General features: G+C 38.4%; 1 protein-coding gene across 1 annotated transcript; it reads left to right on the forward strand.

The window, feature by feature from the left end:
- The first annotated feature begins 7,392 nt into the window (after positions 1 to 7,392).
- On the forward strand, positions 7,393 to 25,901 carry LOC139713521 (3-oxoacyl-[acyl-carrier-protein] reductase FabG-like). The gene is made up of 9 exons (XM_071625248.1): positions 7,393 to 7,486; positions 14,865 to 15,004; positions 19,271 to 19,363; positions 20,238 to 20,379; positions 20,837 to 20,877; positions 21,635 to 21,704; positions 22,404 to 22,440; positions 23,503 to 23,566; positions 25,745 to 25,901. The coding sequence occupies exons 1-9, from the start codon at positions 7,450 to 7,452 to the stop codon at positions 25,892 to 25,894; spliced, it is 774 nt and encodes a 257-aa protein (XP_071481349.1). The 5' UTR covers positions 7,393 to 7,449; the 3' UTR covers positions 25,895 to 25,901.
- The last annotated feature ends 430 nt before the right edge of the window (positions 25,902 to 26,331 follow it).

The following is a 26,331-nucleotide window of genomic DNA, read 5'->3' on the forward strand; positions in this document are numbered from 1 at the left end:
ATAGGCAATAGGCTCTAGTGGTGTTAAGAGGCACATTGCATTTGGGAGAATAGGCCCTAGACGTATGTGATAGTTTGTCCTTTGGCTTTGCTACCTCTAAAATCATCTTGCAGTTCTGAAATAGATGCCCTAGAATTCCAGGTGTAGATTGTTCTGACACAAAACAGATCATGTTCTAGATCTCAGTGGCGGATCCAGAGGGTGGCGCACCGGGCACGCGCCCCCTCTTTATTTGTTGTTAAAAGAAAAGAAATAAAAAGAAAACAAATGAGATGAAACCCGGAAGTACATGTAGCACCAGAAATATTGTTTGCGCTCCCCCCCCCCCCCCCCCATGGAATTCCTGGATACGCCCCTGGATCTGGTGTACATGTAAATGGTCCCTTTCTGTTTCTGTTCCGTCGGTATACTCAGAATTAACTGCACTCCACCAATGTTGTAATTAGTATGGTCGTGCATGTGCAGGGCAGGAGTGTTTCACATTTGAAGTCTCTGTTTGAAGACTGTTTGTGTATTGCATTGGATGTAACCACACCAGCAACCCAAACATGTACTGCTACCATGTCATGGAATATTAGTCACAGTGCCCCTTGCAGAGGTTTAAAGGACAAGTTCACCTTCATAAACATAAGGATTGAGAGAATGTAGCAATATTAGTAGAACACATCATTGAAAGTTTGAGGAAAATCAGGCAATCCGTTCAAAAGTTATGAATTTTTGAAGTTTTTTTGCAGTACCCGCTGGATGAGAAGACTACTGCAGTGTATGAATAACTTAGATGTCACATGCGTACAACAATATAAGGAAAATATAAAGAGAATTTCACAAAATTCCATCTTTTGAAAAAAGTACACATTCCCCTGACTCGTTACCGATAAATGTTATGGGTAATATTATTCCCCCTGCCTTTAGAAAGAGGCAAGTCAATTGCTCTTTTATTATGCGAAAAAAGTGAAAATATGTTGAATTTTCTTTTATATTTTCTTTATACTGTTGTACGCATATGACTCACAAGCTGTAGTAGTCTCCTCATCCAGCGGTTCCAACACAAAAATTTAAAAAATTCATAACTTTTGCATCGATTGTCCAATTTTCCTCAAACTTTCACTGATGTGTTCTACTAATATTGTTGCATTTTCTCAATCCTTATGTTTATGAAGGTGAACTTGTCCTTTAATATTAGAAGTGTAACTGTAGTGTAAGTAGATGTGACTTCCGCGTCAAGTAGAATCTAGTTTCTACTAGATTCCAGTCCACTGGCACTGCGTAAAGTAAACTGTGTAAGTGTGTCACTGCGCTGATTTGAGTCTTCGAACAAGACCTTAGAAGTCAAATTTCAATTTTATGCAGGTGGGTCAATCCACGTCAAATCATCCAGTGCTTGTCACCCGACCCCCTCCGATTTTCTTTAAAATCGCACCAAATGTTCCCCAAAGTGTCTGACAGAAAATCCCAAAATATTTTGCCCCAAGGTCAATTGGTTGCTAAGATACAGCCTCACATAGCAACCAATGCGCATTCCAAAATATTAGTTAAAAGAAAATTATGCATTTTTGATCGATTGTGGTAGCATGGATATTTATGTAAAAGTGTTCATTATCTGGAAATTGAGAGAACTTTATAGTCTTTGCAAGAAAAAGTGACTGTGACGCGAAATTGACTTTTCGTTAACGTGCACGAGGTCACCGAAAATGGTGTTAAATGTTAATTTTGAAAATTTCAATGCATATTTAGAGGCTAATATCTTCCACATTTCATCACCTCAGGTTCTAAGATATTATGCTGTTGAAGGCTTTGACTTGCTCAGTAATTTTGAAAAAAATCAGCGGATTCGTGCTCACCGTTTTTACGGAGAGCGCCCTCAAAGTTGACAAAAATGAAAAATGTGTCAAATTCAAGGTCACGGATCACCCTTCGTCCCATCTAGGAATGGCATCAATTTTTGTGTATTAATAGACATTTACCTGTATTATCTTGGGTTACCAAAGAAATTTTGCTACCGAAATGTTAAATGGTAAATTTACCCCACTGAAAATGGTCGTAAACGGCCAAATTTCCATGTAATATCACATATTGGGTTTAGAGGACATTTCAAATGTCCATGCTTTCAAGATGAAAAGCCGTAGCCCTGTGATATTTGCTGTAGGGGTAGTCTGTAATACATATTTTAGTAATATATACCACAAAACACTTTCATTACATAATAATGACCTTGAAATTTAATCCAAAATTTGATAAAAACAATAAGTCGCTCTATTTTCCTCATTGCACTGCATGTAATATGTGTTTTGAATGACTTTTCACAGAGCAATATTTCAAGAACTATGAAAACTGACAGCCTACCATATTAAGGTCCTAAACTATTTGTGCTCTTCTTTCAGATATAGTGTCAATTTGATCATGAATGTTATACCCTTGACCTTGAAGTGCTTCTAAAAATAGCTGTAAATTTGTTAACTACAAATTACACACACAACAGTTGTTTTATGGCATAACATACTATTGATTCTTTCACAAACAAAAAAGTTTTTATGGTGTAAATGTTATATACTGGAATTAATCTATATGTGCCTGCAAGATATGTTACAATTAATTACTTTGTTCTGACAATGACCCTCAATTTCAATCACAAAAGGGTACGTAATATTTTGTGATTTTGTGTTCATTTCCTATGGAAAACAGTGCTTTTTGGTAAAAGTCATAAAAACTTGACCATTTTTACTATCTATCACTTTGATTGATTAATTCTATTCAAATTATGGTAGAAAAAGTGGGCTGTGACAATTTCCAATAAAAAAAATGCTGTAGAAAATAAAAAACAAAGAAATACATAACAAATTTACCAAAAACAAGAAAATATATAGGAATGGAAATGATTTTTGAATTGTCATAAGTTACAGAACAAATCCCCCCAAAACAGAAGACTCTCAGTGCTTTTAATTTGCTTTTCACAGGCTAGAATAAGAATCTTATGTGTTGGGCGCAATGTCCATATATATGTACTTACAGTGTACATACAGGTCTTTATGGGCAGGAATAGACATTTCTCCTGATTTTGAAGGTCATAAATTCAGGGTCATTGTCAGAACAAAGTAATTAATTGGACATATCTTGCAAGAACCTACAGTTATTCCAGTATATAACATTTACACCATAAAAACGTTTGTGTTTGTGAAAGAATCACTAGTATGTTATGCCATAAAACACCTGTTGTGTGTGTAATTTGTAGTTAACAAATTCACAGCTATTTTTAGAAGCACTTCAAGGTCAAGGGTATAACATTCATGATCAAATTGACACTAAATCAGAAAGAAGAGCACAAATAGTTTAGAACCTTAATGTGGCAGGCTGTCAGCTTTCATAATTCTTGAAATATTGCTCTGTGAAAAGTCATTCAAAACGCATATTACATGCAGTGCAATGAGGAAAATAGAGCGACTTATTGTTTTTATCAAATTTTGGATTAAATTTCAAGGTCATTATTATGTAATGAAATTGTTTTGTGGTATATATTACTAAAATATATATTACAAACTACCCCTACAGCAAATATCACAGGGCTACGGCTTTTCATCTTGAAAGCATGGACATTTGAAATGTCCTCTAAACCCAATATGTGATAATATATGGAAATTTGGCCGTTTACGACCATTTTCAGTGGGGTAAATTTACCATTTAACATTTCGGTAGCAAAATTTCTTTGGTAACCCAAGATAATACAGGTAAATGTCTATCAATACACAAAAATTGATGCCATTCCTAGGTGGGACGAAGGGTGATCCGTGACCTTGAATTTGACACATTTTTCATTTTTGTCAACTTTGAGGGCGCTCTCCATAAAAACGGTGAGCACGAATCCGCTGATTTTTTTCAAAATTACTGAGCAAGTCAAAGCCTTTAACAGCATAATATCTTAGAACCTGAGGTGATGAAATGTGGAAGATATTAGCCTCTAAATATGCATTGAAATTTTCAAAATTAACATTTAACACCATTTTCGGGGACCTCGTGCACGTTAACGAAAAGTCAATTTCGCGTCACAGTCACTTTTTCTTGCAAAGACTATAAAGTTCTCTCAATTTCCAGATAATGAACACTTTTGCATAAATATCCATGCTACCACAATCAATCAAAAATGTATAATTTTCTTTTAACTAATATTTTGGAATGCGCATTGGTTGCTATGTGAGGCCGTATCTTAGCAATCAATTGACCTTGGGGCAAAATATTTTGGGATTTTCCGTCAGACACTTTGGGGAACATTTGGTGCGATTTTAAAGAAAATCGGAGGGGGTCGGGTGACAACTTTTCTGAAAATTGGATGATTTGACGTGGATTGACCCAGGTATTATAATTACCGATCGTAGTTATGCCTGGGTAAACTTGGCCTAGCGGGTAAACTCGGCCCCCAGCGCGAGCGTGCATTTACAACAAAGACGCTTAACTGATAAGACAGGAAAGTGCGCGCTAATCCTGTACAAAACAAATGGACAGCGCGCGGTCCTCATGCGTATTACGCACATCACCTGAGACCACTTAGTTAATTTGAAGACAGCGCGTCTTAGGTGATGTGCGTCTTTGCCCGAGACGCGCTGTCTTTGAAGAAGATGTTGTTTATCAAGCGTCTTTGATTGTGAGATCATGTTGTTGCCAAATTTTTACCTCCACGAAGTAATCCTTATTACTTTCAACTCTCGTTCTTCAAAATAATCCCCTTACATCTTAATCGACAAAAAGCTACGACTATCATTTCTAAATCTTTTTAAGATAATAAAAATAACACTACCTTTGGAAATGAATGTCTCTAGGTGTACTGAGTTTGTACTTTATACACGTTGTAGCTCTCTTTTTGTATCGTCATGTAACGTAGGGTAGCCACTTTGTGTCCATTATTATCGCGCGCCTTCGTATCTTGTTACCTCTACTATCTTCGATTTACAACTACCGGTAGTTATAATGCGCGCGCTGGGGGCCGAGTTTACCCCCTATGCCAAGTTTACCCATATTACGGTAGTTACTGTACTACCTGTAGTCTGACTGTACCGACACTCACGACAGTAAATTACAGACAGTTATCAAGACAAAAAGATCAAGAAGCCACTCCACTGAACAAGAGGCAGATTTAACCCCGGGGCGCTCTTACTCTTTGTACACAGTTTAAGTTATATCCTACACAGGATTATATCTACTGTATTGTACGGCCTGGCTTTAGGCCTATTATTAACATAACGTTAGCTTAGGCCTACGGTACTGTGCTGTAAATTACTGTGGCCCGTGTAATGCCGTATGCGTGTGGGAGTTTCGCGTTCGGGCTGGTGTCTTGGTCTCACGCTCACCTCCCTTTGAATGACTGTATAAATACCAGGGAGGTGACTCTCACCTCCCTGATAAATACTGGATAAATACTGTACAGTGCATGAGTGTACGGTACGAGTCGCACGACTACGACGGTAGGGCCTACGTATAGAGCGCCCTGCTTTCGGCATCATATCTCTCACAACAAAGTTTGGGGGTTATATTTGATGTCTAAGCGTCGAAAAACACATTTATCACAATTCGTATGCAATTATAACACAAAGAGAGAGAGAGAAATACATGATGAAGTGTGTACTTACACCTGCTCGGCCGAGTCGCTTTCGTATGAGCGATATCCTGACGTTAGATACAAATGTAGAATACGCGTGGCGTACACGCACTCGCGATCACACATGTGTAAATCAGCCACCTAAAGCTGAACCTAGCGCTTGTAATAATGCTGTAGGTATATTAAGAGTTTAAAGTAAAGATTTATCAATTGAATAATTCAAGTGATGTTTAAAGTACAGTATTCTAAGAAATAGATTTGATAAATGGTTTCTAAAAAATCAAAATCGATTACTGGTGAGAGACTAGAGAGATTTTATTGACTCTTCCGACCCCATTACGCAGAGACTCCAACCCCAAGCACCTTCTGATCTGGAGATTCTCCCGCCTGAAACCCCCAGCAAACGGGAGACTCAAAGTTGATGTGTGCGAAGCGCGAAATTCCCAGGGTTCTAGATGCTCTCTGGTGCTATCTAAGGCTTATTTTTCAACATACAATAGAAATATGTAAGAAATCCTTTCCAACGGGAGACAAAGAGCCAGGGCGGGAGAAATTATATCTCAAACGGGAGCGGGAGATTTTGCAAAAATGGGTTTTCGGCGGGAGATCTCCAGTCGAAAACGGGAGAGTTGGAGTCTCTGATTACGGGGTATAGAGTACAACACATAAATACAAGATATGGTCATTACAATAACAAAGAATACATGTTTGTGATATATTACAATGATGTAGATAGAATAGTCTATACCTACTAAACATATATAAAGTGATATACAAATTGGCAAGCAAGGTTAACTAATCGTATGAACCATAGGCCTACGACCAAACAATCGTAACACTGGATGCTTATAATTACTACGAGTTACAATATTTTCTTTCTTGACTAAAGTACACTCAACTTGTTCAGGCTTCTGCAAATTTGCAAAATATGACATGATCAGCCTCACAAATAATACTAATCTTTTAAGCTGTCCTAAATGCGAACATGAAAATAATCTGGACATGTTTACTGAGCAAGGACGTTCAACTATAATGATTGCTTAACTGTCTTTCCTTTTCAAAGAAGGGGCATACGAAAACATAGTGAAATTCATCACCTGTTTCATGTCTATCACAATAAGGGCATTGAACATCCCTTCATCAAATGACTGTACAAATCTTCTATTATTAACTGGCAACTGATTTGACCTACATCTAAAACTGCTCAATGAAATTTTATCCCTCTTACTCAACTGGATTACATACCTTTCAAAGAGACTATTCGTCTTAAAAATCCTATAATTTAAACATACTCTATTTGACCAAACATTTGCCAACAAATCCTGTTTAGACATATCACTTAATCTCAGCTTCAAGGTGCTCAATATCCAGCTATTACTAAATCCTTCCCCTTTTCTTAGCCATACAACACCAGGGTCCCGTTGCATAAAACTTTTTTAGCAACCTTAAAAAATTCAGGTTGGGATTTGCCCAACCTGAATTTTTTAAGGTTGCTAACATAAGAATGTAAAATCCGTTGCATAAAAACTCTGGTTGGGAGCTTCCAACCGGAATTTTGTGATTTCAACCGGAAAAAAATCCGGTTGGAGTTTTATGCAACGGGCCCCAGGACCAGCATGGTTTAAAATTTCCTCAATATGAAATATTCACTTAAGTAAAAAGAGCGTGTATGTGAGACACATGCAAAGTTCAAGGTGCTAGCAGGAAGGCACGCTAGGTGTGATTCCCCGCTGATTTTGGACGCTAGGTTCAGATCAAAAAGTATAGAAGCGACGAAGAAATTATTTCTCCTCGACTGAAACGCACACACGCGTACGCTTTTTGGTTCAGATTTCTGATCGGTACGGATTGAAAAAGCTGGAAAGATGGGGCTATTTGATGGAAAAGTTGTGCTAATTACAGGTAATCCGATTGCTACTAGGGTAGTTTTTTCGGCGTTTTTTTCTTTTTAACTGGAGTGTCACTGTGAATCTCAAGTGTTTTATAACATGTGTAATTTCCGTTGTACATGTATTTGACCCGCTGCAGTCTTAGAACCCTTGAAGTTTTGACTTAGCCCCATATGTTCATGTTCATGTTGCCTCGCTCGGATCCGTGGTCTCGCGTACTAGTATACAATTCTACTGTAATAGACCCTCGTCTGACGTTAGCTCTGTTTATGTAGCGAGTCAGTGGTGTGCATGCAACAACGTGTACACACCCACCGTCGCGTGCATGCGTGCTGCCGATGCTGGGGGAGGCCGGCCCGGGGGGCCTGGGACCTGTGTCCTGGGCCTAGCTAAGACCTAGGGCCCGTTTCATAAAACTGTCATCAGATCAGTGACAAGTTGTCATAGATGTGACAAGCTACTGAAATCCTCGCATCTGATTGGCTGAGAGCAAATTTGTCATAGAAATGTGGCAGTTGTCACTGATAACAAGTTTTATGAAACGGGCCCCCGCCGACGTCAGCCAACGTGACTTTCCAACCGAAATCCCAGGCCGAAATCGGAAAAAAAAAACCCAAACAAAAATAAAAACAAAAACGCAACTCGAAAATGTAAACAAAAATGCATGCAGAGAAATTCACATTTCAGTTTTCACTTCAGATTTTATTGAAGTTAAATTTGAGATGTCGATTTATCACAACACAAGAAGCTTAAATTTAACATCATTAATTTTAAATTTGATTGTAAATACTTTTATTATCAACCGGCCACATGATGAATTGTTCGAAATGTTCAAGTTAAGATCGTAAGATTAGAAGAATAAGAGTAATTTACAGTAGTCTACTAGATCTAGGCCTACATAAAGTTTATTTTTACCATAACATTCAAAATTTGAGCCTCATTTGCTCATACTATGACTGAGCAGGGCTTGACACTAACGGTGGCCCGTTGGCCCGGAGCCACCAAAAACGCACGTCGGGCCACCAAAATTTCAGAAATGAAGATTTCGGTGGCCCAATCGGGCCACAAAAAAAAGTCGGATGTTTACCTTTACTTTTGGAAATGAAGAGCGGTAACAATCGGCTCAGTAAGATGCTGAGATGAAATGTCAGATGTTTGCTTTTAATTTTGGAAATGAATAACGGTAAACTTGACTCCATATGATACCAGGGTTCTCGCCAGGAATTTCTTCACGCTTGTCGGCATTTATGCGCGCTGTTCTGGGGGTGGGTACGGGAGGGGGGTTCCCCCTCCCGCGCGAAGCGCGGAAGCCTTCGCTAATGCTCAATACAACACAGATAAATCGCCGCTAAAATGCCACTAAATGCGACATTTTCACGGAGATGTAATGAACGTTGTGAGGGGCATATTCTCACAGAAACAATGCAGAAACTCCATACCTTTTGTTAGCGGCAGTTCCTAAATAATAAATGAAAGAGAAGTAGGTGCCGATGGTGGAGGTTCCGATTTCTTTTAGGCCTTTCCTGTTTCACTGTTGCAATAATTAGCCGCCTCTGCATGCATCGCAACAACGCGCGCCGTGTTGCTTTCTCGCCGTCTGCTCGACCACGTGGTAGGCCTATTGCATGCAGATGCGCGAGAAGCGATCGAGAACTTTCGGGACATCGTTGCACTTTCCTTTCTGGGTATACTGCGGTAGTTTGGCCGTGACATCAAAGAGATATCATACAAAAATGTAATGATGGTCATTATTCCGAAGGTTTGTTTAATCATAAAATGAAACGATTCATTACTGAGTACTTCGAAGGTTTGTAATCGAAAACAACAACAACACCAAAGGTCGGTACTACAGATGAATGTTCAAAATAAAACTGATTTCGTTCGAAGATTAACAAGCATTTTTTCTTTATTATTTTCCGATCAACGAACCTTCAGAAAGGAATCTATCATCTATCATCGTTATTGCTTCAGAAAAACAAACCTTCTGAATAAGAAAACACCCTTTTGGGGCCGTTGTTGTATTCCGAAATTATACTGGCAGAACATTCGAAATAACAAAACTGATTTCGTTTGGATATAAACGAATATTTTCTCCTTTATAATTTTTCTATTAACGATCATTCAGAATTAAGAATGTAGAGTATTATTTTGCCATTATTCTTTCGGAGTAACGAACCCTGAGGGTAAGAAAACTATAACCGTTTTCATTTCTTCTTTATCGTTTTCCGATTAACGATCGTTCAGAATTAAGAATCTAAAGTATATTATATCGTTATTCTTTCGCAGTAACGAACCTTCAGAGTAAAAGAAAACTGTAACCGTTTGGGGCCGTCGTTTTATTCTGAAATTTCGAAATAACAAAACTGATTTCGTTGTGAAATGAACGGACATTTTTTTAAAATCATTTTTGGATTAACGAACCTTCAGAATAAGGAATAGAGCATTATTTTTTCATTAATCTGTCGGAGTAACGAACCCTAAGAGTAAGAAAAGTGCAACTGTTTTTGGGGCAGTTTTATTCCAAATTTCACTGGCAAAACGTTCGAAATGACGCACTGATTTCGTTTTGAAATTTACGGACATTTTTCTTTATTCAATTTTCGGTTAACGAACCTTCAGAATAAAGAATCTATTGTTATTACATCATTACTACTTCTGTCGGAATAACAGACCCTTATAGAGTACGAAAACACGCTGTTTTGTGCCGTCGTTTTATTCCGAAATTTCACTGACAGAAACGTTCGAAATAACAAAACTGATTTCGTTGTGAAATGAACGGACGTTTTTTCTTAATCATTTTTTGGATTAACGAACCTTCAGAATAGGGAATCTAGCATTATTTTATCATTAATCTGTCGGAGTAACGAACCCTCAGAGTAAAAAAACTGCAACTATTTTGGGGCAGTCGTTTTATTCCAAAATTTCACTGGCAAAACGTTTGAAATGACGCACTGACTTCGTTTTGAAATTTACGGACATTTTTCTTTATTCAATTTTCGGTTAACGAACCTTCAGAATAAAGAATCTACAATTTATTATTTCATCATTACTACTTCTGTCGGAATAAGAGACCCTTAGAGTACGAAAACACGCTGTTTTGTACCGTCGTTTTATTCCGAAATTTCACTGGCAGAACGTTCGAAATAACAAAACTGATTTCGTCGTGAAATGAACGGACATTTTTTCTTAATCATTTTTGGATTAACGAACCTTCAGAATAAAGAATCTAGCATCATTTTATCATTAATCTGTCGGAGTAACGGGAAAAAATGAATCTTGGTGGCGATAACTGATGCTGGTGTAGAGAAAAACAAAGACAGCTCGCTCAAAAGATGCTTCCTTCTTTCAGTTTATTTTCTCCCCAGTCATTCCTATCGTTCTCCTCCCATGAACCCCTGCCATGCAGGGACGATGAACAAAACAAAATGTTACCGATGCTGCATTGCAGCAATGAAAAAAAGAAGAAGAAAGAAACACGTCCTCAAAGCAAATTATCTATATACACTTTTCAAGTTGAACAAATTGATGTTCGTAATGAAGAATAAGAAAAAAGCACGACCTCAAGCAGTGGGGAAACTTGATATCATGGCTTGTGGAAATTTCCATGATATTTCCACGAAAGCCAGGTGTCCGATAAAGAATGTCGCGCGTACTGCCACCTTGCTTCAGTGGTCGTAAACAGCGTGTACATATAGCATGTAAACCAACTGGGAACATTGATGAACGATCATCATTTATTTTCTGCCCATGAAGGCCCCCTAACCCACCTTTTAACAAACCAAGCCAGAAGCACGTGGAGCATTACGTATACGTTGAACTTGAAAGACCATCATGACAGAATTACTATAAATTTCGGCCCGGAGAAGGAAAATGGAATATTCACGAATGACGTTTACAAATCCATAGAAATTGAAAAGGCTAAAATGGAACGCGTGGCTTTTTAGATTAAAAAAAAATAACCCACTGAAACTACCAAAACCTAAATAACAATTTGCGTTTGCTTACTCCATCGCACGTTCTTTTTTCTTTTCTTTTTTTAACGAAAAATGGAGTTAATTTTCTCTCTGCGGCAATGCTTTGAACGCATCTAATTTTGCGTCATTGCCGATAGCCAGCTTCCTAAAGAATTGATACGAATCCTTTCAAATATACGAAACAAAGTCTAAAGATCCTGGATCCTGGCGGTGAATTTCGGTGGTATTATAAATCCTGCTCACTATCAAAATTTAATCATCTGTTCCTTGCACCATTTTACCAACCAACTGTTCCTGAAAATTTCATCCTAATCTGTTCCCAAATTTTGACTTATTTTTTTTAATAGAGAGACAGACAGGCAGACAAACTAACAAACAAACCAAAGCAGCCAAAAAAAAAAAAAAAAATACAACCTTTGGCGGAGGGGGGCATGCATTTCATATCGTTTGTTTTTGCGTAACCCGACAACAAGCGTGACAACAAGCGAGCACGTGTCAGCCTTCCTCAGCCTCCCTCGGCCTCCGACCCTCTCTTCCCGTCCTCTCTCTCCCTCTCACAATACACTGTAGCGTTGTACACGCACGCGGCTGGATAAGTGGCCGGCTGGGTGCTTGTGCATGTGTGTGTGGATCCCAAATCAGAGCGCATTGTGGTGAGCAAGTGTGTGATGTGGTGTGTATCAGCAGGGAGGTAGTACGTCGCTCTGTTGAGCCGCGTTGTTGTGATCGGTGCCGGTGACTGCGTGGGTAAATTTTTGCGCTTGTATAAGTATGTAAACTGCTGCTGCTTTCAACATCTAGCTTCTTTTCTAGCCAGATAATAAAGACTGAAAAAGGCGAGAAATTGGTCCGAACTTAGCTCGTCAAGCAAGTTACCCTTGTCGGCAAGTTCACGCGTGGTGTTACCCTTGTCGGCAAGTTTTACCCTTGTCGGCAATTGCTTCTTCAAACCGCACGCTTGTCGGGGCCGACAAGGGTGATATACGCTGGCGAGATCCCTGGATACTAAAATAAATGTCGGATGTTTGCTATTCCGTATGGAAGTGAATAACGGTAAGATTCAGCTCCGTACGGTGCTAAAATAAAATTAATGTCAGATATTTGATTTTACAATGCTAAGACGAATGTCAGATGTTTACAGATGTCTGCAAATGCTCCCACTTTCTCATTTCAAACGTGAGTTTTGACCACCTAAAGTGGTAACAACTTTTATGATAAATAAAGACGGAATAAACTGACCAGAAAGAATATAAATTATTAGTGGAAAAATGAGCAAAGAAAATGGGATTCCATCGGGATTCGTACCCGAGACCTCCAGATTGCTAGGCCGGTGCTCTACTGACTGAGCTATAGAAAGCCCTAGTTCAGTGTTCGTCCCAGAAACCCTTAATTCTCAATGCTCGGATGGTCAGAGGCTATAGCAGTGTGTTTGCGTGTGACACACACGCACACACTTAAACCTGGCATAAACCTGAAGGATAATTCAACTTGGGGATAAATGCAAGGGATCACCAAAGTGATGCAGCTTTTTGAGTATGTAACAAATAAAGACAGAATAAACTGACCAGAAAGAATAATTTGTAGTGGAAAAATGAGCAAAGAAAATGGGATTCCATCGGGATTCGAACCCGAGACCTCCAGATTGCTAGCCCGGTGCTCTACCGACTGAGCTATAGAAAGCCCTAGTTCAGTGTTTGTCCCAGAAACCCTTAATTCTCAATGCTCAGATGGTCAGAAGCTATAGCAACTTGTGTTTGTGTGTGACACACACGCACACACTTTTATAATAATCTATAAATTTAAGCCTCTTTGCAAAGTCTTAGAACTCAGAATAACGGTAAGATGATTAAATTTTCTATTCATTTATTTTAGACATGAATACCTGTATCACTTCAGTAATACTTATTTATACTTATATTTATTTTTCTTTGTTAAGTAGGACTGATTTAGTTTTTCTTATGTTTTTCTTGATTTTTCTTCGGGCCACCAGATTTTACTTTCGGGCCACCAAAAAATAAAAATCAATGATTTTGGTGGCCTGATCGGGCCACCAAAAATGAAAGTTAGTAGGGAGCCCTGCTATGATTTATAGCTCATTTGACTCCAAATAGCCATTATGTACACACAGCACCCGGCAACGATGGCAAAAACAAACTGAAACTGTTTATGGTGCTCGCAAAAATCCAGGGCCAAAGAATAACAAATGTAAAAGCAAAAAAAAAAAAAAAGACCACTGGTGTTACATTGACATTACTTAACTAGAATTAGATTCCAGATCAAGATTTTTTTGTGTACAAACAAACAAGTCTAGACCTATTAAGTTTATTAAATGACAACTTGCCTACCCAAAAGCCACTTTTTCTTAATTTAGGTATTGATACATAGTTTATCATTTATTTATTTTATTTACTTGTGCATTTACTTATTTATTTTTTTAAATTTGTTTATTTGCAATTGGCATTGTCCATAGTCATACAATTGCAGTAGCTACAGTGTAGTTGAGTACCAATCAATAATGTATCACTCACCCAGCCCAGTTAAACAAATCTTTTGTTTGTAAACTAAAACTTACCTGAACTCCTACAGATTAGGAGTTCAGATATAGATAGATAGATCTATTGTTGTTGTTGTTGTTATCATTCTCCAAAGAATATTTACGCCAAATCTTTATTTAATCATAAAATTACTATGCTTTAAATTTCAAAATTTACCCTATATATTATTATTTTTATGTTATTTACTAAAAATAATTCAAAAAATAATATATTTACACCAAATAAGTATCCCTCACTAGCCTCAGTTTTAAATGCCCATAATCAACAATCATATTGTATTATTTTCTGCTACTTGTGTTTGTAGTCTTCTTTCAAGATAAATGATACTAAAATTATGATAATCCACCAGAAAGTGAATATGAATGGAGGTGGAGTGGCACATGCAGTGAACAGCTGTGCTGAGTCCATAAGTGGACTACAATGTATTTCACAATGATGCCTCAGAGTAAATACTTCAACACATGTACATGTAAAATGCACCCCTCCCACCCCCCCCCCCCAAAAAAAAAAGAAAAAAGAAAAAAAAAAGAAGAAATACAGATATGTCTGTTATTGTGAGTTGTGACTCTGGGGTTACAGTTACTACCACGTAAGCCATGGCGCATTATGTGTCAAATAATCAGCTACATCAATCACAAATGAAAGGCCCAATTTACATTCATAGCCTTTCATGTGCTTCATATTCCTCTGTACATGCACTGTAGAAGGCCGCTCAAGTAAATTTGACTATTACAATACAGTTGTATACCGTAATAAATATGTTGTATGATATAGGGATGACATTTGTGGATGCGTATTGATGTGGAGGCTATCGAATACCCAAAGCCATAGCTGATTGAATGTTGTTCTTGCATGTAAACAGGGGCCAGTTCAGGCATTGGAGCGGAGACTGCCATTCAGTTTGCTGAGGATGGAGCAAGCTTGGCCCTGGTGGGACGCAATGAAGAACGGCTGGAAAATACTGCCAAAGAGTGCTTTGGAAAAGGCCTGTCCAAGGACAAGGTGTGAATACAGATTTTCCTCTTTTCCCTAGTGGTGGAAAACTTTTTGTTTTATTTGTTCATATCATAACCGCACAGCCAGCTGACAGGAACCAGACATGAACTGCAGGCAGACCTTCAAAGGCTTCTTGAAAGATAATGCATTTTTTGTTGAGCCCACCGGAGGTGAGGGGAGACTATGGGATCGCCTGCGGCGTCTGTCCATCCATCGTCCGTCTGTCCGTCCGTCCGTCGTCTGTCCATAACGCTACAGAAACTTCAATAACTTTTTACTCTGGGCTTCAATTGCAATCAAACTTCGAGGGAAGAGGGGTCATACAAAGTTTCACATTTTACCATATTTATATGAAGGTCACCTCAAAGGTCACAGGCAGAGGTCAATGAACTTTAGGGCCCAATGTTAAGTTTTTATGGCTCGTTTCTATTATGGGTCATAACTTTTGATCCATAACTCCATTTGTGACCAAACTTGGATGGCAGATGTCCCTTGGGGAATGGATGGTCACCACATGGTCAATGGTCACAAGCATGGGTCAACAAACTTTTAGAGCCCAATGTTAAGTTTTTATGGCGTGTTTCTATTATGGGTCATAACTTTTGATCTATAACTCCATTTGTGACCAAACTTGGATGGAAGATGTCCCTTGGGGAGTGGATGGTCACCACAAAGTCAAAGGTCACAAGCAGGGGTCAACGAACTTTTACAGCCCAATGTTAAGTTTTTATGGCGCATTTCTATTATGGGTCATAACTTTTGATCCATAGGTCCGTTTGTGACCAAACTTGGATGGTAGATGTCCCTTGGGGAGTGGATGGTCACCACAAGGTCAAAGGTCACAAGCAGGGGTCAAAAAACTTTTAGAGCCCAATGTTAAGTTACTATGGTGCATTTCTATTATGGGTCGTAACTTCTGATCCATAGGTCCGTTTGTGACCAAACTTGGATGGTAGATGTCCCTTGGGGAGTGGATGGTCACCACAAGGTCAAAGGTCACAGGCAAAGGGCCCAATGTTAAGTTTTTATGGCACGTTTCTTTGTTGCCATAAATTTTTACCCTTTTCTATCTCTTTTTATCTGTTATATCTCTTCTTATGCCTCCGCCACGAAGTGGTGCCGGAGGCATTATTTTTTCGGGTTGTCCGTCCGTCCTACCGTCCGTCCTTCCGTCCGTGCGTCCGTCCATAATGAATTTTGTGGACAGCGTAACTTACAAACCTTTTGATGTATCCTAATGAAACTTGGCATGTATGTGTATTAGGGGGTGAAGTTGTGCCTATCAACTGTTGGGTGCACGTGCTCAAGGTCAAAGGTCAAAAGGTCAAGGTCAAATATGTAAAATTTCACTATTTCCACCATATCTATGCAATGCCTGAAGATATGTGACCGGCGACAACGGTTTCAGGCAAAAGTCGGGAATTTTGAAAATTCATTTTTTCACTGAATCTCATTGCCCATTTCCTAAGCTTTACATTGATATAAAACACTTGTATTCTTCGGCACAATAAGTGGGCATAGAAAGAGAAATAAAATGCACTTTTTAAGTTGTTAGCCTGACAAATTTGCGAGAAAACAGGCTTTGAAGATTCACCTCTTTCTCAAAGATAATGTCCGAGCGGCGAAGCGAGGGGAGAATCACCCATCCGTACGATGGTGCTAATCGATGTTAAGCTCCGCCTCTAGCAACCACATCGCCTTCTGATTGGCTCACTGAGAGAGTCAAATTTCCCGGGCACCTTCCTCGGAGCTCAGCGTATAGAGCCTAAAAACAATGCATTTCGCTCGGGTTTGTTTACCAGTACGTCTTACAAGATGGCGAATACGACATTGCACGTATGGTGTACATGCACAATGTACATGTGTATGGTGCACGCATTACGCAATGGCATCCACATGCCATGTCCGTGTGCATGTAACAGGAGCGGTGGCGAATCCACACATTTACAAATCGCGCTTTCATTGTGGTGCATTTTGAAGGCAGAAAATTGCTAGTGCTGGCAAGGGTCACGCCTCCTGTTTGTTTCGCTTTTACAAGACATGCATAATTATGTTGCTTTGTTCGGTGGTGCTAATTAAATTAAAACAAACAAACACGACTCGTTAGTTTGGTGCGATCTTGACGTGTAGTATTTGAATAGAATTGGTTGCATGTAGTGTGGCCGCTCCTTTCCTGTCATCTACCTTCCATTAAATCAGTCTGCTGTCATAATTTTTACTACATGTACAAGTAGACAAATTGGAGAATATTTAGTTTTCTTTTCACACGATTATGTCATGCTACATGATTTTTGTTTCACTTCCGTTGTCGAATATTGCGGCAGAATGTAGTTTGGATAGAAAGCCAAACGAACAGCACGCAGTACAGAGCGAGCGTATATAAACCACTATAGCAAGAGCAATGGAGCATGTAATCGTGCACGCGTGGACAAAGCATTCCCCAAACGCTGCAACTGGTGTCTCCGAAAGCCAAATTATGTAAATGTATGCGACGCACCAGCCAATCACATGCGAGACCCTGCGCCGTAGCAACGCTGAGGATATTAGCGCGGCGTTCGAAAGAAGCTTGAAACTGACGAGTGCGATCCCACATAGGGTGCTTAAAATTCCATTTTTGATAGGAAAAACGTAGTCTTATGCTATGAAATTTAGTGTAGATGTAGAAAACATATCAAAGATTCGATTTCTGCAAAAAACCTAAATCGACAAAAATAATGGTCAAAATCTTTGTACCCCGCCTAGGAGGGAATTTGCTCTTGCGACTTTTGCCTGAAACCGTTGTCGCGGGTCACATATTTTCTTGAAACTTAGTGTATACATGTATTACCCAATTTAAATTCTCTGGTGAAAGTTTGGGGTCATGAGGTCAAAGGTCAAGTAAAAATATTAAAACTTCACTTTTTTCTCCGTACCTTGGAAATTGTTCAAGGTATCTTCATGGAACATAGTATACATGTACTGACTGGCAGTGATTATCTAGAGAATCTAGGGTTCATGGGGTCAAAGGTCAGGGGTCAAAGGTCAAAGGCAACACTTTAAAAATTTTACTATTTCCCCTAATATTTATGCAATGCCAGCAGGATTATTATTATTTTTTTTTTTACACTTGGTGTATGCATGTATAACCTAATAGAGATTTTCTGGAAAGTTTCTTTTTTTTTTGCCTTAAAGGTCAAAAGGTCAAAGATCTAGTGAAAGTGCTGAACTAGCTTTTTCCTCCACATCTCGGAAGTGGCTCAAGCTATCTTGAAACTTACTACATATTTATGCATGTTCTACCTGACAGTGATTATCGTATGAATCTTAGGGTCAAAGGCCAGATGAAAATGGTAACAATTTACTATTCAATACAGAAATTGCACTTTTTCTCCCTACCTTGAAAATTACGGTACTCAATGCATAAACTTATGAATGGGTCAAAGTCAAGTTTAATTCCTTAAATCCCCAAATACATGCTCTCCTATTCATCTAATTAAAGCTAGGTCAAGGAAGCTGAACATTCAACACATTTGTGACAAACTTGTCATTTTGATATTTTGCCAATTTTGTAAAAATGTAATCAAACATTGTCCACATGAACTATAGACCTATTAAGAGAATCATGCATTATGGCGGAGGCATACCAGTCGCCACAGCGACATTTCTAGTTTTTATCTGTTGCATCCCATTTGCGTACAATTTCCTGTACGCGAATGGGCGAGACACATTATGGCACTTGCCCTGTGTTATTTTGTTTTCTAACTGTTAAATGACATTTTGGCTCTTCTCACTGATCAAATAGTTCCCATAAGGTGTACATTATTGCTCTATGCAGAGAGTAGGTGGGTACCAGGTAGAAACAAATTGTCACGTGGGAATAATGTGCCCAACTGTTTTGGAGGACCACTTGGTGAGACACATTCTTGAAGAATTGGAAATGAGACAACAATGAGGCATCATTAATTTCATATTTATGACTGAGCCAAGGATTTGAAAGCATTGTAATAAGCATGATGGCAATCATTGTCATTGTTTTTTATAAAATGCAGATATTGGCAATGGTGGTGACAGTGTTGTTTCCACAATGATTACAATTTTGATCATCATGATTAACATGATTATTGTTGCTATGGCATTGTTGCTTTGACATTGTTTCAGAGGCATCTTACATTGTACATGAATGTTCCTGTGTGGTGGCTGGATACTAGTGGTTAGGAAATAATGATGTGTAGGTGCCACTTATTATTCATATTGATGTGATTAATGATATTTTTTGGTCATTTGGCAAGGCAGGTTCTTACCATCAAGGCTGATGTGTGTGAGGAGGAGGATGTGAAACGTATCATGGATGTCACCATACATCACTTTGGAAAGCTGGATGTACTGGTGAGTTGATGTCTTTTTTTTGGGGGGGGGGCACGATATGCAACTCGACTGAAAATTGTTAATCAAAATCAGATGAAAGGAATGATTTTAAAATCATCTATTTTAGCCTTGAAATGAAGGAGCAAGGAAATGTTAAATGTTCTGAATATAAAGTCCTCATTTTCAGAGACTCCAACCCAAAGCACATTCTGATCTGGAGATTCTCCCGCCTGAAACCCCTTGCAAACGGGAGACTCCAAGTTGATGTGTGTGAAGCGCGAAGTTCCTAGAGTTCTAGATGCTCTCTTGTGCTATCTAAGGCCTATTTTTTCAACATACGATAGCAATAAGTAAGAAATCCTTTCCAACGGGAGACACAGAGCCAGGGCGGGAGAAATTAAATCTCAAGCGGGAGAACGGGAGATTTTGCAAAAATGGGTTTTCGGCAGGAGATCTCCCGTCGAAAACGGGAGAGTTGGAGTCTCTACATTTTGGTCATGACCACATACAGTTTGCAAACTAGCAGAGGTAATGAAGTCATCAACTCACAATTCTGTCATTGGTTTGTGTACAAGGATATCATGAAGATTATTTTGATATCAACTACAACTCTACCCCTGTAAAGTCACCACTTCTAGCTTATCACAACGCAATAAGTTCGATCGAAATGATACAAGTTCTTCTGAATTTCATGTAAGATAAAAGAAATTCAGTGAAGATCTTTATGTACATGAGTAAGAAACTGGTCAGACAATGACAGCAATCAAGTATTCAACAAATTCCATTTCACAGACTTCATGCTGTTAAGCAAAAGAACTGTGTGACATCAATACTATAATGGTGTTAACTCATATTCACAATTCATTTTCCTAGTATCACATTGTTTTCTGCCTAGGTAAATAATGCTGGTGGTGGCGCTCCCTGTGACTTACTGAATGAAGACTTGATGAAGACATTTGACTGGGTCATGAAGCTTAATGTTAGATCAGTTCTCCAGCTCAGCAACCTGGCAGTACCCCATCTTATAGCGACTAAAGGTGATTTAAGTTGACTTTTAGATATTCATTTCCATTTTTAAGTAGACTGCTATGCAATCTCATACAGTGATTGTTACCACATGTTTCTTGTAAAGGGAGGAGATTAATTCTTGATCTCACAAAAAGTGGCACAAAAAATGGTTTACATTGCAACTGATTGATAAGTTCACCTTTATCTACGTCAGTTAGTTGCCCTTTATCAATGTAAAGAACATATCAACCTATGTATGCTGTGTGATGATGGAGAGCAATGTGTCAATCAATTTCAATAAAAACAAAGTGAAACAAGAATTTATTGATTTGTAGAAAAAGGTTTTAAGACCACATTTGGCATGATGAGTAAAAGATGAAGTATGATTAAGATATTTCATATGTCGTCTATGTTCAGCCATTTGTATGAAAGTAGATTTGATTTCTTCACTGATGTATGTATATGTTTGCTTTGTTTACACCTCAGGTTCCATCGTGAATGTGTCAAGTGTTTGTGGCAAGAGAGTGGTGAGTGATGAATGAATCTGATATTTAAAGGAAACATTTTTATGTTTGTAAGATAAATTCAGATACTTCAGGTCAGTTGTTTGTCACAAGTCAGTTAAAAGCAACCCCTGAACATGCAAGCTTACAGAGACTGTCTGAGAGGGAACTTGCCTCATAAAAACCAACTCAGGAATTTCTATAAAAATATGCAATTTTTATGAACTCTGTAGAAAACCACGCCCTTCTGTCAGTTGCTTTGTCATTTTAAGACAAACTTCTTCTGACTTCTGTTTACATTGTATTTCTCTCATTATCACCATTCATTTATGTTGGTTCAATGAAGGAAGGACAAAGTTGACCTGTGATGAAATAAATCTGACACTATGACACTGTTGAGTAATTTTCATAGTTTTTTGTTATATGAGACTGGTCATGTTTATGATCCTTCTTTTATAGTAGCTGTTACATGGTGAAACTGATTGTTGGCACAATTTTGGGCTACTGTCATTAATTAGGTAATTTTCCTCATTATTTCTTTACTTCAAGTCAACATGCTTGCAACTCTGTGCCCTGAAATACTTGCTGGTAGACTGGGCATAATTACCTCTTTTTTTTTAAAGAATATAATTTACCTAGGCTATATTGTTGTGTGAGTGTACATTTTCTTTGTGCATGCTTGGTATGTTGTGCCATGAAAAGTATGGCATAATATCACTGATGATTGTAAGTGACAGTCATCTTTTCTTTCTCTCTTTATCCCTGGTTTGAATGACAACAGATGGCAAACATGACTGTATATAACATGGCTAAAGCAACAATAGATCAATTCACCAGAGTGACCGCCGTTGGTAAGTCTGTGTGTAAAGTAGTCTTATAGTCCCAATGACAGTTTACATACAATGTATGTTAGTGAGAATATCATCCTTTCAAGATGAATTGGAGTCACAAAGGATAGATGATTTGAATTTTTTATTGTTTTATGCAGCCATTTTTATAGGAAGAGATGAATGGTTGTACTGGGCAAGCAAGCAGTGACAGTATTGATGGCTAAATTCCCAGTTTTTATGACAGTGATTCCACAAATACATGTATACGTACAGTGGTTTCGTGATTGATTATTGTAAAACTCAGTCACACAAGTGTGCATTGTAATGGCCCTCTTGATCAGCAATGCTGGGGTGATTATAACGGCAGGGCTCTGTGGGAGAACAGTGCATACTTGGAAGAGGCTACCTTGTGCAAACAAGACTCAAATACAAAAACAACAAAACAACAACGACTATGTCATCAAATTATAAAAAGAGACATGGACTGAAGGAGGCTATGATTGACACTTTGTGATGATAGTGTCAATTATTAAACACCTTGCCAAACTTTTAAGCATTTGCCCTGTACATTGCTGTGATTTTAAGATTTGAAAGGATTTGTCACTTAAAATTATTTTATGACCAACTGTTTTAGCATTTCAGTTTCCATAACTCTTACAGGTATTATTTTTTTCTTAAGTAGTGACTCATGCCTTTTCTTAAACTGAATTTCACACACAGAATTGGCCCCCAAAGGTGTCCGTGTCAATGCAGTCAAGTGAGTATCATAGAAATAAAACTAGCACATTGTGTTACACTTTACTACACTTTTCTTCTCACTCTCTGTTCTCTCTACTGTCCTTTTCAGGACTTCCCACATAGTATACTGTGAACCTCCTCACATGTCAACCTCTCCACCATGCAAACCTTCAAGGAACACATAACACATTGTGTAGTTGATTGTAAAACTCTTAACACATTATCAAGCTGCCAGTGACTGAAATGACCTAATTATGCTCGATTTGCTTGCCAGAAAGTTGTATGAATGCAACAAATTCTGAGTGTGAAAAATGCACTATGTTATGATGTAAGAAATTTAGAAGGAAACTAGAAAAGCACTCTGAGAGCGCAAAGCTCTGCCAAGCAGCTCATTTCCACCACTGATCTTGTTCTTCCGTAGAGATCAATAATTTCTACCCATACGTATGCATGCTGAAAATCGCCGGATTTCCAAGTGATATAGAAACCTTTTTTACGTCATCAGTGCCAGCTGCGCGGCGCGCCTCGCCCTGGACCAGAAACTAGAGCATGCACTCTAATGCGCGTATGAAAACCTCAAAAATACGCAGCTTGAGCTCCCAAGTTCATTGACCCTACCTGCCAAAATATTGAAAATCCTTCATAAAATCCATAAAAATTCCTGGATCACTACCAAAGTTTAATCATCTATTCCTGCAAGTTTCATCCAAATCTGTTCTCAACTTTTTGAGTTATTTTGCACACGGACAAACCAATGGCAACGAAAACATAACCTCCTCCCTTGGCAGAGGTAATAAAACTAGTCATACTGCAATATATTAGTCTGATGGATTAAAATTTTGTTGTAATTATCAAATTGTACTTTTTGCACACTTACAGTATGTAACAAACTGTGTGTTGGTTCCAGGGAGTTCTGAGTTACTGTGATGTGGCAGTCAAATTCCATATTTTGCTAGGATTCATTTTATGGAAAAAAAAAATCAGAATCAGGTAAATTTAACACAATGTATGGGGGATTCATATATGTCACCATTTATTCAATTTGTAGTGATTGTTCACTTATTTCTTCTGTTGCCAACAGCCCTGGTACAATTATGACTCCAATACAGTTCGCCTACGGAATGAGTGACGAACAGATACGTGAGGTGAGTCCTGAGAAAAGGTGAAGGCAAGGAATCGTGAGGAAGTAGGTTGTGGTTCCTGGTATCATAACTCACGGGGGTATAAGGATACCCTATATTGAGCGCCTTATTTTGTATCAAATATCAAAACACTGCTCTCTGTTAATTTGTTTTCTGCAAGTGCAGGCCAAAAAATGATGAAGTGTTAAATGTGGTGAATAGAGAATTATCAAATTTGCCATACGTAACATGTGCCTTATTTGTTTGCCAAGGATAAAGATGGCTGTGTTAGCCAAATATCGTCATGCCTTCCGCATAATCTTATATTAGTCAGGGGCGGATCCAGGAATTCCGTAAAGAGGGGGTGCATTTACAAAATTAAAGGGGGGGGGGGGGGGGCGCACGCACCCCTCCCCCCATTTTTTTCTTTTTATTTCTTTTGTTTCAACAAAAAATAAAGGGGGGGGGGCGTGCGCCGGTTGCGGTCCTCCCTGGATCCGCCACTGTTAGTGGTATGACTCCTTTGTTTTAAAATAAATAGATTTTAACCCTAACTAGGCCGGGCTATTTAGGTAGTTGATAGAGCTGGAGGGGGGGGGGGGGGGGGGGGATGATGTAATCTAAAAGATGATGTAATCTAAAATACCATGAAGTTGATTTTTCAAAAAATTATTGTTTATGCTAAATTATGCTAATTTATGCATAATGAAGCATGAAATCAGACTATTTGGTATAAATCACAAAATAAAGCTCAAAACAGGCACATTTTTTGTGTAAATATTCTTTTTAGTGTCCTTAGCAAATGTAATTAAAAGAAATTGTGATATCAGAAAAAATTCTGAAGTATTTTATTGTTTTTTTAATTTGTTATGTATTTCTTTGTTTTTTAGACTTTATGTTTTTCGTTGTTTTTTCGATGAAATTTGTCCGCGACATTGCTCCGAACAAGAAAATATGTTATTGATTTTAATCAATAAAACACCAAAATAATCATGCTTTTATGAAATTTGCCTGTAAGCACAGTTTGCATTGAAATTGTACACGAATTCACGTTTTTGAGCAATTTTTGGTCTGACATGCATACAAATGCGTAACTTCGGAACCGCGCACCCGGGCGTCGCAAATTTGGTGTCAAAAGATGCGGGAGACTTGAAAGAAAAAAGTCATGAAACGTCGCGGCGATAGCTTTTTGCGATTGCGATACATCACGCGGAACGTCGAGGGGGGGGGCCTCGGAGGCCCCCCCCCCCCGGCCTAGTTAGGGATAAAATGGCTTGTGTAACATCAAATTTTTGTAGGTGACTGCAATGCCATTCTTTTTTAACATCAAGTTGCAACAGAAAAAAAAAATCTTTAATGTTTAAAGAGTAATAGACTTGGTAGTTTGGATGTAGTTTGCAAAGTGACACTATTTTGCTGCCATTTTGTCACTGCTTTCATTCAGAATTTCTTATTGTGTAGAGTTAAGTTCCATAATTATCATTTGTGTATCAGCATAACTACATGATGTGCCTTGATATTCCCATATTGCCGTAAGCCATTTAGTTTGTATGAGTCTGTATATTTTAAAAATGTCATCATGCCGCTCTGAAGCTTTCATGCATCATGGCTTATCAATGAGATGATAAGCTGTTCTAACAGTGTAGCACCTGTCGACCATCAAGTTTTATCATGGCTTTTACTCTAAAATATTAAATACTGTAAAATTGGATACAAATTTTCATGCGAGTATTTTATGATGTTTTTTTTTTGTTGCTTGGCCAGGTAAGATGAATTTCTTGTGTTTTGATTCCACAGAAACTGGACATTAGTTAGTGGAGCATAGGACGGGCAAAAATATTCACGTTTGTATTTTTGCAGTGGTTTCTGTGCATGTAAAATTCACAATACAGCTGTAAATGTCCACTTTACAGTACTGTCAGTGTCCAAGTACCCTTGGTACATCAATTAGGGCCATTACTCAATCAGTTGCAACAAAAACTACTGAAGTATTGTTAATTTGAATGATTATGATATGAAGAGGAAACAAGAGATTGTCTGTAAGGAATTATTTTTACTTATAATGATAGCTATACTCACACATTTCAATGCAGGTTGTTCCGTAAGACCTGTAAAGTTAATTTTTGTAATAGCCTAACCACCTTCATGTTAACATTACCATCGAAGCTTTCACCCTCCTTAAATTTCACCCAACATAACTAGAGGGCAAAAAAGGTCCATCCTCTCGGGCGACCAGGAGAATCAAATGAAGTCGCTCCTGTCATCAAGTTCCTTGCATCGGACGCCGCTTCTTTCATCACGGGAGAAACGCTATCCATCGATGGTGGCAGACATGTGCTGTGTGCACGCTGATACTGAAGCACTGCCTTGAAGAAGCTTCTTTAACTCCTCGCTGTTGTGGGAATATGCTAACATTTGTTTTGACAGTTCCTCTAGGATGCAAGGGTTATTTTGTTTCTTTGTATACACTACTGTCCTTTTCAATGATGGATTATTGTGTGTATTTTTTAGTACCATAATAAAAAGGCAAGTGGAACAAAGCTTGAATACCAATAGAGCAAGTGAGAGGTGACTATGTAAATGAATTTAGAGTACTCTAGCCAAAGAACTAGTTGGGAAGAAAAGGGGAAAATTTTCATCTGTGATCCCATTATGACATTTTAATGCATAATTGTTATTGTGGCATGCATATTTCAGCTTTGAAGTAATTGAACTTATACATTGATTGGAAGCATTATATTCATAATGATATGATAATGATTATCATTTCTATTACTGGCACTGATTTC

The sequence above is a fragment of the Diadema antillarum genome, unplaced genomic scaffold (genome assembly GCF_040938485.1).
Source record: "Diadema antillarum isolate AM-2024a unplaced genomic scaffold, OU_Dant_1.0 seq00001992_RagTag, whole genome shotgun sequence".
Lineage (NCBI taxonomy): Eukaryota > Metazoa > Echinodermata > Echinoidea > Diadematoida > Diadematidae > Diadema > Diadema antillarum.

What these genes read in the sequence shown, in the direction of transcription:
- LOC139713521 (XM_071625248.1), top strand. Translation starts at nt 7,450, where the DNA reads ATGGGGCTATTTGATGGAAAAGTTGTGCTAATTACAG. An exon ending in GTCCGTGTCAATGCAGTCAA is followed by an intron (nt 22,441 to 23,502) that starts GTGAGTATCATA and finishes TGTTGCCAACAG; the next exon opens with CCCTGGTACAATTATGACTC. An exon ending in GTGACGAACAGATACGTGAG is followed by an intron (nt 23,567 to 25,744) that starts GTGAGTCCTGAG and finishes CAACATAACTAG; the next exon opens with AGGGCAAAAAAGGTCCATCC.